Source organism: Lemur catta, chromosome 11 (assembly GCF_020740605.2).
Source record: "Lemur catta isolate mLemCat1 chromosome 11, mLemCat1.pri, whole genome shotgun sequence".
Taxonomy (NCBI): Eukaryota; Metazoa; Chordata; class Mammalia; order Primates; family Lemuridae; genus Lemur; species Lemur catta.
Window position 1 is genome coordinate 93703162 of NC_059138.1, and position 19150 is coordinate 93722311.

At 44.1% G+C, this 19150-nt stretch overlaps 1 protein-coding gene across 12 annotated transcripts in view; it reads right to left on the bottom strand.

The window, feature by feature from the left end:
• COBL (cordon-bleu WH2 repeat protein) overlaps window positions 1-19150 on the bottom strand; it is a 283679-nt gene that overhangs the window by 24850 nt on the left and 239679 nt on the right. For all 12 annotated transcript variants that reach the window (XM_045564748.1, XM_045564745.1, XM_045564737.1 and 9 more), the window contains one exon: window positions 7980-8289. In XM_045564748.1, the coding sequence (XP_045420704.1) occupies window positions 7980-8289 (310 nt within the window). The remainder of the gene's footprint in view (window positions 1-7979; window positions 8290-19150) is intronic.

The following is a 19150-nucleotide window of genomic DNA, read 5'->3' on the forward strand; positions in this document are numbered from 1 at the left end:
TGGGTTTAAAGTAAACGTGCACAGATGTCTTCCTGCAGGGCTTCGTTCCCCACGTTCCCCAACATATACCCCCATCTTTAGACGTGTTTTTTATTGACAACTGACAGTTTGTTTGGGCCTAAGATCAAGAAAATGAAAAGCAGACAAACGCAGGGCAGACATTGTATCTCAGGCTGCAGGAGGTGCTTCCCAGGGTCCAGCCTGGCACCCCTTGTTGGGGTTGGGGGCGGCAGGGGAGTGCGCACCCTGCTGAGTGTGCACAGTGTGCGGGGCTTCACTCCCACTCCCCAGCTTCTAGCAAAAACAAGAACTGGGAGCAGGCAAGTCCAAGGGGCACCAGAAGAAACAAGGCTTTTTGATTGTTGTTTTTGTTTCCTATGAGAAAGAAAGGGCTGATTCTGACCCATCTGAAATTTACAAGATGAGTTCATTGCATATTAGGTCATTTTTTCGTTTTGATGAAGCTAGAAGAGTTTCTTTAAGTAATTTGTACAATGGCAGAATAAATGAAAAAAAGTCTGGGAGGAAAAAAATGTTGCTTTTAGGTAGCAATTCAATGCTAATAACAACCTAATTGGCCCCTGCAACTTCAAAATGATTACTTGATAAACTAAAGCTAGTAGCCTGGGAAAATATGTAGTTGATGACAGTCATACATGCTCAGCCTCCCATTTGATTTGTAAATGTTACTGTACTAGCGAAGATTCAGAGTTCTAGAACAATGGTGCCCAATGTAATATGAGACACACATATAATTTAAAATCTTCTTATAGTCACACTAAAAAAGTAAAGAGAAATGGGGAAAATTAATATAAATTAAATAATTTTGTTCAACTTTAGCTATTTCCATGTATAATTGATATAAAAATTATTTCTTTATGTACCAGATTTGGTGCATATTTTACACTGAAAACACGTCTCATTTTGGACCAGCCACTTGCCAAGTGCTCAGTAACCAAACATGTACTGGATGACATGGCTCTCCAAGGTCTTATATGTGTCTTCAATGCTCCTTTGTAAATGTAGTTACAAAGTTTTAGAACTCTAGAAGGAGCCTAGAGCATATAACATGTTTCTAGATGCTCCTGCAGCCACACAGTGCTTACGCAGTCGTCTCCTGGTGACTGAGGGAGGAGGATGGGTTCCAGGACTCCACAGGGATACCAAATCCATGGATGCTCAAGTTCTCTCTGTAAGTGGTGTATTATTTGCACATAACCTAGGCATGTGCTCCCATGTGCGGTCATGCGCTAAATAATGACGTTTCGGCCAAAAAGGACCACATACACAGCACTGGTCCCAGAAGAGCAACAGGTGTGTAGCCGGCTACGACTTCTAGGTTTGTGTAAGTACACGCTGCTTGCACAACAAAATTACCTGACTCATTTCTCAGAATGTATTCCTGTCGTTAAGTGAGGCATGACTATAATTTAAGTCATCTCAAGATTACTTATACCCAATACTATGTAAATAGCTGTTACATTATATTTTTATTTGTATTATTTTTATTATTGTATTGTTATTTTTCATACAGTTTTTTTCAAATATTTTCAATCCATAATTGGTTGAATCTGTAGACACAGAATCAGTGGATGTAGAACCTGCGTGTAAAGAGGCCCCTCTGTAGTTGTAAAGTTTCAGGGTTCTAGACAGTGCTAAATGTTTCCAAATGTTCCTGTGAGCACGAAGTTCCTGTAGTTACAAGGGCCCCAGAGATTGGCTGCTGTGATGTGAGTTTCTTCTGAGCCTCTCTGCTGAAGCCCTCAGTTCCATCAGCAACCTGAGACCACGAGCCTGCAGGTGACAGCACAGCCTCTTGCAGAGCACTTCCATGGCCACACTTCCCACCACTCACTGACAAGCGGGGGCTGAGAAGGAACTTTACGGGTTGCCAGGCAGAGGGTTGGGGCAGCGGGGACTTCAGGACAGCTCCCTTTGCCTGGAGAAGCTACCTCTGGTGGCTCTGCATGCGAGTTCAGTTTGGTCCTATTGTCAAAAAGGAAAAACAAAGCCTGAAACCCACTTATTCAATCTCTCTCATTTACTCCTTACAGCAGTAGTCCCCAGCATGTTTGGCATCAGGGACCAGTCTCACGGAAGACAATTTTTCCATGGGGGATGGGGAGGAGGCAGAGCTCAGGCAGCGATGCCAGCGGTGGGGTGTGGCTGTAAGCACAGATGAAGCTTCACTAGCTCGCATGCTGCTCACTGCCTGCTGCGTGGCCCAGTTCCTAAGTTTCATGGAAGACAAGTTTTCCATGGAACGGGGGTGAACTCAAGTGGTGATGCTGGCCCAGTTCCTGACAGGCCACACACAGGTACCGGGCTGTGGCCCAGGGGCTGGGGACCGCAGCCTTACAATATTCCTGCAGAACTGATGTTCCCAAAAGAAACTTCAGAACTCAGAGTTCCACAGTATTTATGCACAGATAGATAAATGGCCTGATTACAGCGCAACTGCTTTCAGAATTCAAGGGTTTAGAAACAGTGCTAGTTCCACTATTATTTCCCCAAGTAGGAGGCAGCAGTTCTTCTGCCTCCTCCCATCCATCCATCCATCCATCCACCCGTCCATCAACCATCTATCATTTCTTTTCAAATAAAGATGTTATAAAAAAGAGGAATATTATCAGAGATAGATAGATTATAAAGAATACCCAGCAAATCAAATTTCTTCCTTTTCTCAGTCAGTTGTAAATAACAACATCAATAACAATAATAATTCCAGTTACCTTTTTAAAGTGTGGTGGTGTGCCAGCACTATTCTAAGGGGGAAGTATTGCATATCTCAATTTTACCTACAAGGAAATTGAATGAGAGGTGAAGTCACTGGGCACACTGTTGCCAGCATGGGTAATTCTGACCCTAGGTGATTTTCACATTCAGTTGTTCTTTATTAGGAATGTTTGCCAGGGTCAAACACAGAGAAGATGCCTCTGGAAAGAAATCTGTGAGTCAGTGCAGGCACAGTGGGAACCTGCCCAGGGCAGAGCTGTGCCTGAGGCACGCGGGACGCTCCATGAGGCCCACCTGGGTGTTCCTAGAATGAGGGGCAATCATCACATGCAATTTCTGCTGTTCCTGTTTGGCCCCTGGGCTGAATTCCTCCTTAAAGAGTTTATTTACTGGCTGTACTAAGTTTAGAGGAGGACTCTGGGAGTTTAATGCTCCACTTACAAGGTCAAGTTTGAATTGAAGGCACAGACATACTTTGCAGTGAAAAATTATAATTGGATCCCGTCGAATGGCTTGCTGGACAACGTATCCTTTTCAAATTACAGCACACACAATAGATTTCAATTACTACTAACCACTCATACTTGCTCTTTTTAGAAGATTGCTATGTATTCTTGGGACTCTCCAACTTAAAGCCTCGTCTCTAAGGGAATGGGATGGAGCCACCAATGCTGCCCTTGGTGAAGCAGGGGCCGCCGCAGCAGTGGCCAAGCTCCTACGTACAACTGTTTAAAACCAGAGCAGTGAACTTCCACTTGGCCGGATAGTACAGGGCAGGTTTTGGCTGAGACCAACCCAACACAGTGCTCCTTGGACAGGTGGCAGAGCTCTTGAGGAAAGGGCAGTACCTCCAATTTGTCAGTGTGTGAACCCAGGCCATCCTAGCCAAGAAGCCTAGATGGCTTTGACCTTCGTAGGGTACAGAGAAAGGAGAAATAGCTAAGAAAACCAGAACTTAACTCTGTAGGCCTCACACACTTGGGTCTTCTCAGGTGACGGAGGGTCTTAACGCTGTTCCCAGTGGTGTCCACTGAGTACTCAAGCAACAGGGGTGGCAGCAGAACGCACCACTCGGCAACGTGGAAAACCATGAGCAATCCTTACGTTAGTGGTGAGTGGCTCCCTCGTGGAGACTTTCTGCAAGCTGAGGGTGTCTGTGACTGCTGGGACAGCTCCACCACCTGTCAGGATCCACTCCCAGCCTGGAGGCTTGGCCTTGCCAGTCACGGCGAAGGGAGACTTCTGCTGTGTCTGAGGCCCTGAGGTCTGGCATTCAAAGGGGATGAACGGGGCACACCTCACAGCCCCGCCCTGGATCACCACGGTCTGCCACCCAGGATGAACACTGGTTCTGGGAGCACAACTGGCTACCTCAGGATGAGCTGCAGGAACTAGGTACCGGAATTATTCAGGGTGGAGCCAGGGGGCTAGACTCAGGGACCAGGCATTGGGTACCAGGAACAACAGCAATGCCCTGTCGTGTGGGCCACTTTACCAAGGTGCTACAGGGGCACACGTCTCAGGAGCACAGGGGAGCTCTAGGTGCTGAGTGAGGACACGCTGCGGCCTTTGTTCACACTGGCCGTCCTCCCTGGGCGTGTGGGTTGTCAGAAACCTCCTCTTTTCCACTGGTTCTCTCGATCACTGGTCTCTGAACATGGGTGCTACTGTTAGTGTTCTGATACAGCTTTTCTGCATGGGTGGCCCAGGTTAAGCCACGCTCCTGTGAACAGCAGTGGGTTCTTGGCTGTCAGGGCCCTGGCACAGGTTCTTATCCCACCGAGCATGGCCACCCGAGGGGCTGGACATCGGCAGTGGGTCAAACCCAAGTTCTGCTGCCTGGCGGCCCCTGCAGTCCATCTAAACCCCAGTCCTGCCGCGTCCAGCCCGCACTGCCCTCATGCTGCTCAGGCTCGACCTGACTCACTGCAGACATGCACACAGAGCTTGGCCCTGGAATGCTCCGTGATCATCAAAAGAGGCAGATTCTCACTATGTCCATGTAACAGATGTGTGTATCTGTACATGCTCTGAGTGTGCCAAGGCGATGACACACGATAATATTTCCCGAGGAGTGCTGACAGGAGCTCATTCTGGAGAACATGAAGAGGCATCTCACAGAAGAAAAATTTAAACCAGTTTCTCTGCTGCAGAATTTTAAGGGCCTTTATGATCTCACTGAGCCTAAGAGGAGCCTGTGATGGCCTCCCGAGTGTACAAGCGAATAGCTCCTTTTCTGGCAATGAAGCACAGCGACTACCTGAGTAGCTGCAACTGTATTCCACAGGGGGGAAATAGGCAAGTGGGGCAACATTGTTTTCTCTGAAGCAGAAGCGGAATGAGGCACGTATCCTTCAATCCTCGGAACTGGACGTCTGGGAACGGCCACACTCAGTGTGCATCTGTGTTTAGTTTCACCTCGAATGCTTTAACTGGTTGCCAACATTTAAAATTTGGGAGACTTCACATAAAAATTTAGATTTCTGGCTTCTTTTCAAAAACTGGCCTACACTGGGTCTGTAATCCACATGGCACTGGACGGAGGCGCAGGGCTGCTCTCTTTAGAGAAAGCAGGAGCTTCCACCACCTGGTGGCCTCTCACCTGCAGCCCCCCTCAGGCCTGCCTGGCCACTGAGCATCCAAGTTGCCAGCCCCTCCTTTGCACTGTAGGCATTGCTTTTAAGTAATCCTGAAATTTACTAAAAATTATGTATTTGGAAATAGATATGTGATATATCTTGCTGAAATCTAAGTGTGCCTAATTTGTCAGTTGAGATAATTCCTGTAAAAAAAAAAAATCCCCCCAAAACTATTCATTCCATGAAAACGAAAAAAAAAAAAAAGAAAATAAAAAAAATACTGTAGTCACTACGTGAAAGGGTAGAGTTGATCCCCACTCTTGGGCAAGCAAGTGAGTGTGCAGACAGAGCTGAGGGCTCAGGGGCATCTTCACTCTCGTTGGACTGACAGACTGGCCCAAGCCCAGGAAAGGAAAGTGATCTGCCATGGGAATTAATCGCCCCCGGTCCCAAACTAGCATCTCTGACAATGGATACTACACAACAGACCTGAAACATGTCCACATCCTCCTGTGCTGGGCATTTCGTAGACTCATGACAGCTCGGATAGGTAGGTGGCATTACCTGTACTGTGCATAATCAAAATGCAAAGGTTGGCAAAATTAAATGGATTCTCAAAGGCCAAACGACTAGCTAGTGGAGGTAGGATTCCGCTGTAGGTCTGCCAGGTTCCAACACTTCCTGCCTCCCCACCAGACTACTCTCAAATTCAGTGGCACCCCAGAGATGAGGGCAGAAAAACATGCCCTGTTCCTTGTTTGGATAAAGCATCAGGTTCCAAAGACTCAATAATTATCCTGGCTGTGGCCACAGTCAACATTAGCTCCCATATTTGGACAGAAATCAGCAAGATTTTATATCAAGGGTCAGCACCAGCAAAGCAAACTACGAGTCTCGTGTGCAGCATCCCCAGGGACAGAGTTAAATGTGCCTGATTAGTTTCAGATGTGGAGCTCGAACGTGTGCGATCCCCGTGCAAACTAGCAGAACAGAACTGGAGATTACAGTAGAAAGCTATTTTTCTTTATGTTAAATGATAACAAGGAACTGCCATAATTTTTCTCTGCTCTCACAGATGCAAACAGCACAGGCCAACCCCAGCTAAACGCATCTTATGTGGGGTGGAGGCACAAAGGGACCAATTGCTGCCTTCTAATTTCCTTTCTGATTAAATATAAACTTGGCCTTGGAGTTGTCCTTAGAATTGAAGAGCTATACTTTAAAATTATTAGGGAGTATACATACAACATGGGGAAGTGCTCAGGATAACATGTTAGATACAAAGAAATCTAAATAAAATATTCTTGACAATGCATTCACCAGATAAAGAGTTGTATATTCATACGGACAGGGTTGGAACAAAACATGAAAAATATAAAAGTATTCATTTTAGTGACTGACCTGTGAATTAATTCTTTAATCATTTTACCGTATTTCGATTAATATTTCCATAATGTCATTTGATTAGTTCTTAGAGTTATCTAAAAGGTACAAATAGTTAATGGCTAAAGAGAACGAACACGCCTTTCCATGTAAGAGTGAATGACAGGAATCACGACAGTGTGGCCTGGACTGAGACGGACGAGTAACCAGCGCTCTGGAAAGAACGCTTAAACGGACCAGCGCACATAAAGAAACTGGATATATGACCACAGGGGAAGTAGGAATCAGTGGGAAAAAAATAGATTCCTTCTTCACACAACACCCAAAATAAACCCCAGGTAGAGCAGAGTCCAAATGTGAGAAAGCAACACTAAAAGTTGCACGGGACATTCAGACTATCTTTAGTCCCTTAGAGTATGGGAAGGATCTCTTAAATATGCATCATATACACTTAGGAGAAAAAGGACACATTCAATGATATTAAATTAAAAGACAATCATTGTACAATAAAAGAAAACAAAGTTAAATTCAAGCCACAGACTAAGAGACTCTCTATACGCAAATGACAGCAAAGGCTATGAAGAGGCAATGCATAAAAGAGAAGATACAAGTTGCTGATAAACATAAGACAAGATGCTCATCCTTATTATCAGAGGACTGTAAATTAAAGCCATGGGAGATGCCATTTGATGCCTACAAACTGGCAAAGCTTAAGAGGCCTACTAATCTTCAACACGGGCACAGACGTGGAACGAAAGGACGTTGCAGACGCCAGCCAGGGGGCCTGTCAACTGGACAAGCATTTTGTGGAGCAATTTGTCAATATTCCACAAAGTTGAAGATGCATCTTTCTGACGTCTAATAATTTCTCTTCTAGAAAGCTCTCTACATGTAAATAGAGACATGTACAACCTGCTCATCGTTTCTAGTCCCAAAAAACTGGAACAGCTTAAGTGTCCATTAAGAGGAAAATGGATAAATAAATGAATGAACAACACATGTGTCGTCATGGATCAACCTTAGAAACGTAATGTTGAGTAGAAAAGGATACTAAGAGTATGGCACCATTCATATAAAGTGTCAAAACAAGTAAGACGCTATTACTCGTACATAGTTTCTATAAGTCCCCGCCCATCTGAAAACAGTGTGCAGACAGGACTGTGGATGACAACCCCCCCAGCAGAGTGTGGTGACGTCTGTGGGGGCTCGTGGTGCACAGGGGACCCTGAGAGACGGGTGTGGCTGCGAGTGACTTCCCTAACCCCCAGCCCCACGACTCACCTCAGATGCGAGTTCCCGCAGCCATTCCTCTCCCAGGAAGGGCTCTTTTGGGGACCCAGTTCTGGGGTTCCAGCAAGGTCCTGGTCACTGCAGTCCTCCTGGTCGGTGGCCCACTTGTCTTTGGACTTCACGCTGTCATGCTGCGAATCCAGAGAGACGATGTCGGAGGGCGAGCTCATCACCCCCGAGTCCTCGGTTGTGTCTTCTGACGCGAAGCAGCTGCCGACAGACACTGTCTCCTCCGCCTCGGACAGCACCTGGGGGGCTGCGTCCGCGCTGCGGGGACTGCCGGGCCCCAGGGGCAGGCTCACTGGACAAAACACGGCAAGGACAGGTCAGCCCAGACCACTCGGTTCCACGCTGGCCAACAAGCGCAACATTGGTGCGTCTGACTCCTCTGAAACTTGGGGTTCAGGGTGACCCTCGTTCGAACACAGCTGCTTCCTCCCGGGACCTTGTCACCCAGAAGGAGCTGTAAGTGTCTGTGTGACTGGGAGCGAAACTTTCCCTCAATCATTGGTGTTTGATTCTTTGGCCTTTAAAAGTTGCATCCTCTCTATCCATGACTATGGGCAAACACATTTGAAAATTCAGACTAATGATAAATGTACGTGTTTTAGTCTGACTTTTGGTTTAATTGAACTTGTTTTAAAATGAGATCTTTTAAAAAAACATTAAGAACAGAGTTTTTAGACAAATAAATAAACTTAGAAATAAATAATCCTGGTTTGGAAAACTCTGACAAAACTTTTGGTTCCATTTGAAATCAAAGCTTCCTCTTCAGCTTCTGACTCCCCTTAACTTCCACCCGGGAGAAGAGAGCCCTGGCTGGGGTCATCGGGCTGCTGAGCACTGAACACGGGTTGCTGCAGCAGGACAGTGAGGTGCCCGGAGCCGCGACTCACCGTCAAAGCCAACTCTGCCAAACATCAGCACCCATGCCGGGGAAGGCTGCAGCCACCCTGCTCGTCCCGGGCTACCGGGAGGTGTGTTGAGTAAGTAGTGTGCAGCCATAGGTATTTTTTTACTGAGCTTCCAGGTTCTAAAATTACAGAAAGCTCTATGCATAGAGCTGGAGTTTAAAGGACAAAAATACACAACTCTAGACCAGATGTACACCAGAGTTGTTGTTTTTTAATGTAGAAATAGATTTTAAACTTCAAGACACTTGAAGACATATGATCTATGCACTGTTTATGACAGCCTAGAAAGCAAGGACTGTGTTTTGTTGTCGTTCCAGTGTATTTTGTTTTAGAGTCACTCCTCTGCGGAGTAGTCATTGGATGCCTAAAGTAAATAAAGGCCCATAGACATCTCCATGTGCACACTCCACATAATCACGCCCTGATTGTGAAGTGACATCATAACTGCACTCAACATCACCAAAATTCTAACTGGACAGCAGACTAACAATAAACAGTTAACAAAACCAAAAGAAAATCCCTTCTTTCTTCAGTTTTGGTTTAGTTGAGATCCTGAACAATAAAACAAACAAAAGAACAAAAGTTTTAAAGAATGCACGTTTCACAAGAGAGCTCACAGTAAAGAACAGAAGGAAAAGAGGAGTTGTTTAGACAAGCACAGATGCACAGGTGACATACTGAATGCAGCGACTCTCGTCAACAGTAGCCTCTTTCTCCCTAGTTTTTGCTGGGAGACTCTAATTAACGGACAAATACGGAGAAGAAACACTGCCTATACAGCCCGATCCTTCTGCCAAGGGTTTGCTGATAAGCTGTCACACGCGGGATGGCCGCCGACTGCTCTCACTCTGCAGCCTGCACATCGCTGTGCCATCTCCCGCAGCCAGGCCCACCGCAGACAGCCGCTCACGCACGGCCGCTACTGCGGCAGCCTCAGGCCACTCCCTGCTCCTGCCGTTCCTCTCTCGCCTTCCCTTGTGCCACCATCACTGAACAATAAAACCAACATCTATTTTTGTCTGTGTTGTAGATAAACAGCATGACGCAGTGAAAAAGAGCACACAGTGTTCAGGTCACAGAGACCTGGATCTGAAGCCCGGCACGGTGCTCTATTGGCTGTGCCCTGGCAGGTGGTGGAACGTGCCACCCACAGGCGGTGTGTGTCCGGATGGAAAGGGCCCAGCACTGGACCTGGGGACACAGACTTCCAATCCAAGTGTGTGGGCCCTAAGGTGACTCACAGTTTTTGAGGTGACAAACATGTACACAAAGAATGACAGTGGCTTACAGCACTGCCAACTCTAGGTGTGCTGCCAGAGGTAGAGTGGGGCAGGTGATCCGAGGGAGGTGTTGGCACAGGTACCAAATATATGCTTGGTCCAGCCTGGCTCTCGAGCTCACCTCTCTGGTAGGCATTACTCAAGTGTGAGGCAGCCTTAAGAACTCTGGCCCCAGCCATCCTCTCACCCGCCCCGTAAAGGCCTTGGGACCACCGGGCCAGGACGCTAGCCTGGCACAACCCCCTGGAGGCACGGAGTGCATCAGTGATGTGGGGACTCCAACCCCACCTCTATGCCTTTTCTATCCAGTTGTAAGATTGGGGATGCTTATCTCGGCTTTTTAAATATCCCTCAGAAGTTTTGAGGCAGAAAAAGGTTGAGAGCTAGTGGTCTAAATTAAGGCAACTACAAAACCTTAAATCGACATGGTGCAAGAAGTCATATATTCAGCACATACGTTGCACCATCTAAAAAACGCCTAATGGCGAGTGCTGTTAGCAGAGCTCCCACCCTGCCCAGGCGAGCCCCCAGTTCTTGTGGGTAACCTTCCCAGGGGTCTGTGTGGCCTGGGCACGGCCCATGACCCCATCTGCGCCTGCACTGGGAGCTGAGCAGATAGGTGAGGGGTTGAGGCAGGGGAGTCACCCAGGAATGGAAAGGGCAAGCGCATAAATGCCGCAGCAGAGAGGGAACATGGGTGCAAGGCCATCCTGCAACAGGGGTGGGACCTGAACAGGGAAGACAGGGCAGACCTTTTGCAAGTGATGCCTGAACCAAGCTCAGAATACAGGGTGGGGGATGCTGCAGCCGACCAGAGACAGCCCAGGGGTGCAGGGCTGGGTGAGCAGCTTTCTGGAGAGGGTCTGGGTGAGCTGTCAAAGACAGCGCAGATTTGAAGAGAGGAACAGATATCTAAGGGGCCCCAACCTGGGTTAGCCTCAGATTTCTGGCGATTTCTGGTAACTCCTTGCTGCAGTCAGCTCTGTCTGAGCATCTTTTGTTTGGAATCAGACACGCCCGTCTAATTCATCCTGCCCCCACCCCAAGCCTGTTCTTCTGGTGGTCCCAGTGACTAACCCCATGACCTGTTACATGTTTTGACAATTTCTGAATGAGATAATGGTGCAGAAGATGTTTTTTCCTCATCAATTCTAAATAGAAACCCAGAACATGAAAGAAAAACTTGGAGCTGCTTTGCTGCGACAAGGGTGGGGGCCCAGGTCCTGTCCCATTTCCCACCTTCTACACAGCCCCTCGGTGGCTCCACGGAGCAGCCTGACACCCAGCAGGAGGACTGAATGAGGGCCCCAGTCCCACCTCTGAACTCGGACCAGTGCTCTCCCCTTTCTGCAAAGTGAGCGAGTTGGTTCCAGTAAGCTCTAAAACCCCTTCTTAAGAATCCTAGGAGAAAATGTAGGGAAGACTCTTTCAGACATTGGCCTAGGAAAAGAATTTATGAAGAAGATCCCTGAAGCAATCACAGAAGCTACAAAAATAAATAAATGGGACCTGATCAAATTAAAAAGCTTTAGTACAGCCATGGAAACTATCATTAGAGCAAATAGACAACCTACAGAATGGGAGAAAATATTTGCCCTCTCCACATCAGATAAAGGGTTTATAACAAGAATGTATCTAGAACTCAAAAAAATCAACAAGAAAAAAATCAAACAACCCCATCAATAAATGGGCAAAGGAGATGAACAGGAACTTTTCAAAAGAAGACAGAATAATGGCCAGCAAACATACCAAAAAAAGTTCAACATCTCTAATCATTAGAGAAATGCAAATCAAAACCACCATGAGATATTACCTAACTCCAGTAAGATTGGCCTTTATCAAAAAATCCCAAAGCAACAAATGCTGGCGAGGATGTGGAGAGATAGGAACACTCTTACACTGCTGGTGGGACTGCAGATTGGTGCAACCTCTGTGGAAAAGAATCTGGAGACACCTCAAAGAGCTACCATTTGATCCAGCAATAGCACTGTTAGGCATCTGCCCAAAGGGAAAAAAACGTCATTCTATAACAAAGACATCTGCACTTGAATGTTTATGGCAGCACAATTCACTATAGCAAGGATGTGGAAACAACCCAAGTGCTGGTAAATCCATGAGTGGATTAATAAAATATGGTATATGTATACAATGGAATACTACTGAATTATAAAAAATGATGCTGATCTAGCACCTCTGATATTATCCATGATAGAGCTTGAGCCCATCCTCGGAAGAATGGAAGAATAGGCTCCACATGTACTCGCCATCAAACTGGCACTGACTGATCAACACTAAGGTGCTCACACAGTAGTAATATTCTTTGAGGGTAGGGGGCTTGGGGATGGGTAAACTCACAACTAATGGATGCAGTGAGCATTGTAGGGGGGAAGGGCACATCTCAATTCATGGTTGGGATGTGGCAAAGTCATAACATGTAACCAAAATGTTTGTACCTCCATAATTTCCTGAAATTAAAACAAAACAAAAAAATCCCTTCTAGACCTAGGACCATATCAGCCTTTGAAATTCCAAATAAAAATGTAGGATATAAACACTTTGTTTGACAGCTGCCTGGTGACTAATTAGGAATCTTAAAAGGAATACATTGCCTTTATCCTTCCTGCTATTTTGTCTTCCCTAAGAGTGTAAGTCATTATTTTTGAGTTAATTGATGCACTGGCAACTTTGCTATTCTTTTAAGGCATGAACAATATTTTCAACTAAAAATTGTTGCAGAATTTTTGCAAATGTGAAAAAACACACTTACGCTATCTTCAGCAGAAGCCTAGTATAAATTCATGATTAAACGCTCTTACAAATGAACAGCCACAGAACCTAAGCATAGAATATTAACCCTTCCATTGACCTCCACCTAAATTATATAATCCCATGGTCCAAATGCCATTATGTTCATCTAAATGAGAGCTTTGGAAAATTCTCCAGCCCAAGTATAAAGGAGAAAATGCTAACTTAGGGCTACTAGTTTCTCAAGTTGAACACAACCATTCTCAGTTTGGTGTAAGTTTGTTGGAATTTTACTCTTACAAAGTCAGCAAAGAAAATTTCATCACTAAAAATAAATATTTTCCAAGTACTTTTGTAATGGATTCATTTTTATTGTTGTTTTACTAAATATAAATTAAGATCTTGTATCCTATAATATTGCTTTTCTGTGGTTAAGAAAGGAGATTTGTCGAAAGTCAGTTTCACCAAGTGTATATGGCCTAGAGAAAATGTTTCACAGGAAGACAAAACATCTCCCCACCCCACCCTGATCCTGCGGTTTCCAAACACTGCTCACGGCCAACAAGCAACGTTCATCCTTCATTGTGAACCTGCATTGATTTAGTTCTCTATGTTCCAAGGCCCTTGGAACAAAGGGAAAAATAAGGTAAAGTGATTTTGAACTAGTGACACAAACTGACATGATGCATTTCACTAAATTTTTTATATAAACCCTCAGATAACTTCGAACAACCATGCACCTCCTGCCCTTTTAACTGACATCTGAAAATTTTCATCACAAGTTCAGCTGGTTGCAACAGATTTAAATTTTAGTTGTTTTGCTGTCTTGTAACTATTAACATTTTAAAAATAAATGTTTCATTATCTTAAAAATATAAGCAAAGTAACACGGATATAATAGTATTTCCATGTCCCACACCCTCCATGTAAGAAGGGGTGAACGAGTTCTTCCTTTAACAGGCAGCGTCCAGATCTCATCTCTTCTTCCTTGAACTTACTCCCACTCTACTACTCAACACAATCTCATCCTAATGGAAAGTACTTTATGTTTGAGATATTTTTTTTTTATTGATCAAGCCTCTTTGTAAAATCTGTATATAAATTAAAATTTAATTTTTATTTCTTCTCACCATAAGGCAGTCATGATAAATTCTTTTTTTATACTCTTATCATTGTGATAATTAATAGGAAACAGCCAACAAAAACTTAATAAATATTCTAGAAACTCTGACATTTGTTAAACAAAAAGTCAAAATGTCATTGGAAATGCATTTCATAATGAGATAATTGAGGCTTTTTCAATTATTATAGTAATTCCTTAAAAATGACTAGATTACTTATTGCTAGAATGAGGCAGGGTTTGGCAGAAATTCAATTCATATTTTTCATTCTAATAGATATAAGCACTAGAAAATTTTGTTCACATAAGTAAAAAGAGGCAAATTAAGGGAATTTTGTTATAGTTACATTATTCCATTTGGTTTTAAAAACTTTTCCTCTGATTTATGTCAAAAATCACTTAATTGATCTGTCACAAAAGTTATGCTTAATGGTCTATAATCTGACAACTCAATTAGGTCCTTTGTCACTTGGTTGGAAAGAAGCATTGGAAAACCACCGATGTTCAAAAGAATTTGCTACCAAGTCAGTACAGTTATTTACTGCTCAACCTATACCAATATTTCCATTTATCCTTTTGTTTGATACTGAGAATAAGGTTTGTCCACCTCAGGAAACTGCACCCGACTCAGGTGCCTGATGGGTAAGGGGCATGTCCATCGTTGTGAGGGAGGAGAAGGGTGTCTGTAAGACTGGTGCTGGGGAAGCAGACCTGGAATGACGCTGGCGGGCCTGCCCGGACACTGGCACAGCAGTCTAGGCAAGCACACACGCAGAGGCAGAACATCTGGAAACAGATTCCCTTGCAAAGTCCCAGTGTTCTCCCAGGGGAATGCATGCTCAGTTTAGTCCCACTGACGCACACAATTGATGTCGGTCAGTTGAAGAGTTGAGGTGGTGGGGGATGTGGAGGATGCCACAGGAATACAGAAGCAGGGCCACTCATTCTAATTAGAGGAGACAGGAAGGTCACCATTGAATCAAGTCTTAAAACAAGCATGACTTTGGCAGATAGAGGAGGACATCTGGATAGAAAATGGGCAAAAGAACAGAAACACAAGGCTGCACGAGAAATGCCAAACCCTGCTGAGTGGCTGGAATGCCTAGCATCCCTTGTTGTGTCTGTGGTGGTGTCTCCGTGCGTGCGTACGGATGCAATGTGTGTGCAGGGCGGATGTTCCGGAGGTAGGGGTTAGGATTAGCTTCGAGAGATCCTTTGCCACCAGCATTATATGGATTCTGTCCCAACTAGCGGCCCCAAACTTTGCTTCCCTCTTTTTCTCTACTTAGTTTCTTAGGCATAGTTTCCTCAAAGTTCATTCCTCTTCAAAATCGTAGCCTCTTTAGTTTGATGGGCCTTATTTAACCATTTATATTAATGTGCTTGTCGAAAACCTCCATAGACCTGGGCCCCTCAAAGACATTGCATGATGTAGGTAACAGTACTGCTAGCTAACTCTAGAGATCTACTAGACACATATATACATACAACTTTTCAACAAGGCAAGATAAGGAAGATCTGAAAAGCATTTATGGATCTAAAAACAGACCTGCATTCTCTTAAGAGTCAAGTAATATATTCTTGGTATCAATCAACCCCCATTTCTTTGCAGCCTGAATCATAACTCTAGTCCTAGAATCCTTATGTGTCCATTAGAGTCTCTGGGCAGAGAAAAATCTCAATTTATTCCATTGTTAAGACAGAGCTGTGTTTCAATTGCTGTTCTTTTAAAAACATATAGGAAATAGCGGCCAGCACTTTTGCCTGGCCAGCACTTTCTCTCCCCGTTTGTGGTAAATGAATTCTGCCCTTTTGTAGGTAATGCCTATTTCTCATTATCTGGGTGAGTCTATGTGCTCCTAACAATCCCAGGCCACAGGGACAGGCCTAAGGTGAAACCAAATCTGGCCAATTGGAGCCCATGGGCACGAAGATATGTCCAAAGGTGAGCACGTGTCTTAAAGTGGACCAACCAAAGCCCTTCTCAAGACCTTTCGCCAGAGCTGTTGGAGAAGATGGTCTTACTGGGCTGGAATAAATGGATTGGGTGGTTTTGGATAAATAGCAGCCATTTGAACCAGCACATGGAAGAGCTTATCCACTGGTTGGAGAGGAACGCGGCTACAAGACAATGTTTCTGCTCCTGGACCCAACCATGCCCATGATGAAGATTCATCTCTTGGAATTGCTAGTTATGTGAGCTTAAAAAATCCACAAAAACCCATTTTTGCCTAACTGGATCAAGCAATATTTCTGTTTCTTGGAACTAAAGAAGCTTGTCTAATAAATGTCTAAATTTCCCTGATTTTTCACATATATTTTACATTATGGTGTTTCTATTACAGGAACCTCTATTTTAAAACTGTATTAAATTCAAAAACTACTCGTTCTATGTCTTTCCCTTCCTTAGACTTATTTTCCATTATTTGGATTACACTCTTGAGTATAATTGAATTTAAGATGGTATATTCTTAAAGCTCCTCTGTGTCTGAAGGTTGGTTCCATATAATCTTCATCCTTGACTATCAGTATGAATAAATCAGAGTAAGATTCAGATGAAAATCCTCCTTCCTCAAGACTGTATTCTTGGCTCCTCTGTTTTCTAGCATGTTGCCCCATAGATAAGAACCTGTATGTTAGCATGAGTTGTTTCCAACTATATGCAACCTACCTCTAGATGCTAGTAAGATTTTCTTCTTAATTTGTGTATATCAAAAATTCTACATATGTCTAAGTGTGTATGTTTCTAAGGATATGCATTTAATTTCCAAGAACATTTTGATATGTTTATTTTTCAATAATAGTCTACTCTTGTTTTATGTATGTGATAATCTATTGAAATTTTCTGAAGCAATGACTAAAAACATTTATTTTAAAGTTCTGTGCTCTTTCCTAAGTTAACCCTACTTCCTTTGTAGTAAAATCTTCCGATTAATTTGTTGTCTCTCTTTCATGCATTAAAAAAAATTGTCCAATGATTCTTGGGCTTTTTTCCAAGCATTTAAACAAGAGCGCCAGCAATGGTAGTGAGTAGATTTCCTTGGCACACATGAACATCATCATTTTCTTGCCATGGAACAGAAAGGGAAATGACAGCAGCCCTGGGTGCAGCACACACACCAGGACTGGGCTAAGCAGAGAGCCATGGGGATGAAGATGGAAGTTTGCCTTCTGGGGCTGGGACTCCATTTGCATCGGGAAGCTAGTTTTTTTCAGTAGCGACAATGCTGACTTTGGTTGATGCTGCTTAGATTCAGTTTAGCCACCTTAAAATTTTGTTTTTAATGCGCCTTTTTTAGCAAATAGGTAACTAGGAATCTTCCCCTACATGTCATAAATTTAGGAGTAGTCTAAATATTATATTAGATACTGGCTAATTACTATCAGAGAGTACATTATTTAAAAACCACAAAATGGTAGTTGGGTTTTGAATTCTGCAGTGTTAAAATGGATAATATTTACCTATCTCTTTATTTAATCCACATGTCCCCTGCAGTATAGATATCATTATTCCTATTTTGCATATTATAGAAGAAGCCCCAGCCAACACATTATCTCACCTATCCCTGAGGGTGTGTGCTGCAGAAACATACCCTGCCAGGCTCATAAAAGGGACAAGTCCATTCAAAATCACAAAAAATCACGTGTTAGGCAAGAGTCAAATTAAGGTTCTTTAACTAAAAAAATGCTATATAAATCTTACTGAGACTATCTGCATTGAGACTTTTCTAAGCCAAAAGATTTTCTTCTGTGTTCTACGGAACAAATCTTGGTTCCATTTGTTTGGACATTTCAACATATTTGAAACTACTTCTTGAGAAAATATCTTTAGTCCTTTCTTACACATTTCAGGGACTTCACCTTTGAAAGGAGCAGGAAGTGTGGGGGATGCTGGATGACAGCCCCTCTGGCAAGAACAAAGCTGAAGTGTTGGTTTTTATCATCAAAATAGAGATCCTGTCTCCAGGTTGCCCAGTACATTAGAGCACAAGAATTGTATTTAATCAACACCTCAGAAGATCTGACATTTAGGGGCTTGCCAAAGGACTCAATCTCAAATTGACGATGCTGTGGGCCTGGCGTGAGGCAGGAGTGAGTCATATGCCATGTGAGACAGCAATCTAAGAAAAACAGTGCCCATTTCCTCTGCTGGCTTCTTACAAGTTCCATTCTTTTATCATCAGAACTCTAGAGCAGCAGTCCCCAATCTTTTTGGCACCAGGGACCAGTTCCCTGGAAGACAATTTTTCCATGGACTGGGGTGGGGTGGGGCAGAGCTCAGGAGGTGATGTGAGCGATGGGGAGTGGCTGTAAACACAGATGAAACTTCGCTTGCCCACCGCTCACCTTCTGCTGTGCAGCCCAGCTCCTAAGTTTCACGGAAGGGAAGACAGTTCTTCCACGGACCGGGCATGGCGGCTGCGTGGGGAGGCAGGGGGGTGGCAGAGCTCTGTGGCCCAGTTCCTAACAGGCCATGGACTGATACCAGTCTGTGCCTGGGTTGGGGACTGCAGCTCTAGAGAACAAAGTATGTGGCCTACTTTTACTTATCTTCCTATAATGTACTATTCAGCCATTACTCTTGATCAAAATTTGATATAAAATGACCAGGCTTATTGAATAAATGAGGCCCTCTGATCCAGTGTGCTCCGACCTCTTTTTGCCTTGGTTCCCAAGGTCAGGATCAAGTTGTGTCTTTATTTCTACTTTTGCATGGACCTCCCCTCCACCTTCTTCCCCCTTTCCATCACATATATATCTGAGCTCTCCTAGTGTTCATTCTTAACCATTTAAGGAAAATGTGGGTTTTTAAAATAGCATTCATCAATATACTTTTATTTCCCATCACTTAAAATAAAAATTATCCCCTTTTCTAGATTTTTCTAGTTTGAATAATACCAATACTCACAAAAGCTGCCTGGCATCTCTTTTGAAACTCACTGTGATTTAAATTAGAACTAAAATGGATCTTTTATGGATTATAAGAAAGAAAAAGGGGTTAGGCCATGCTCTCGCCCAACCCTTGGCAGACAGCATGCACCAGGCGAGTCTGGGCCCCTCCCCCATGACCACACGGGTGTCTGGGGTCCAGGACACCCAGTC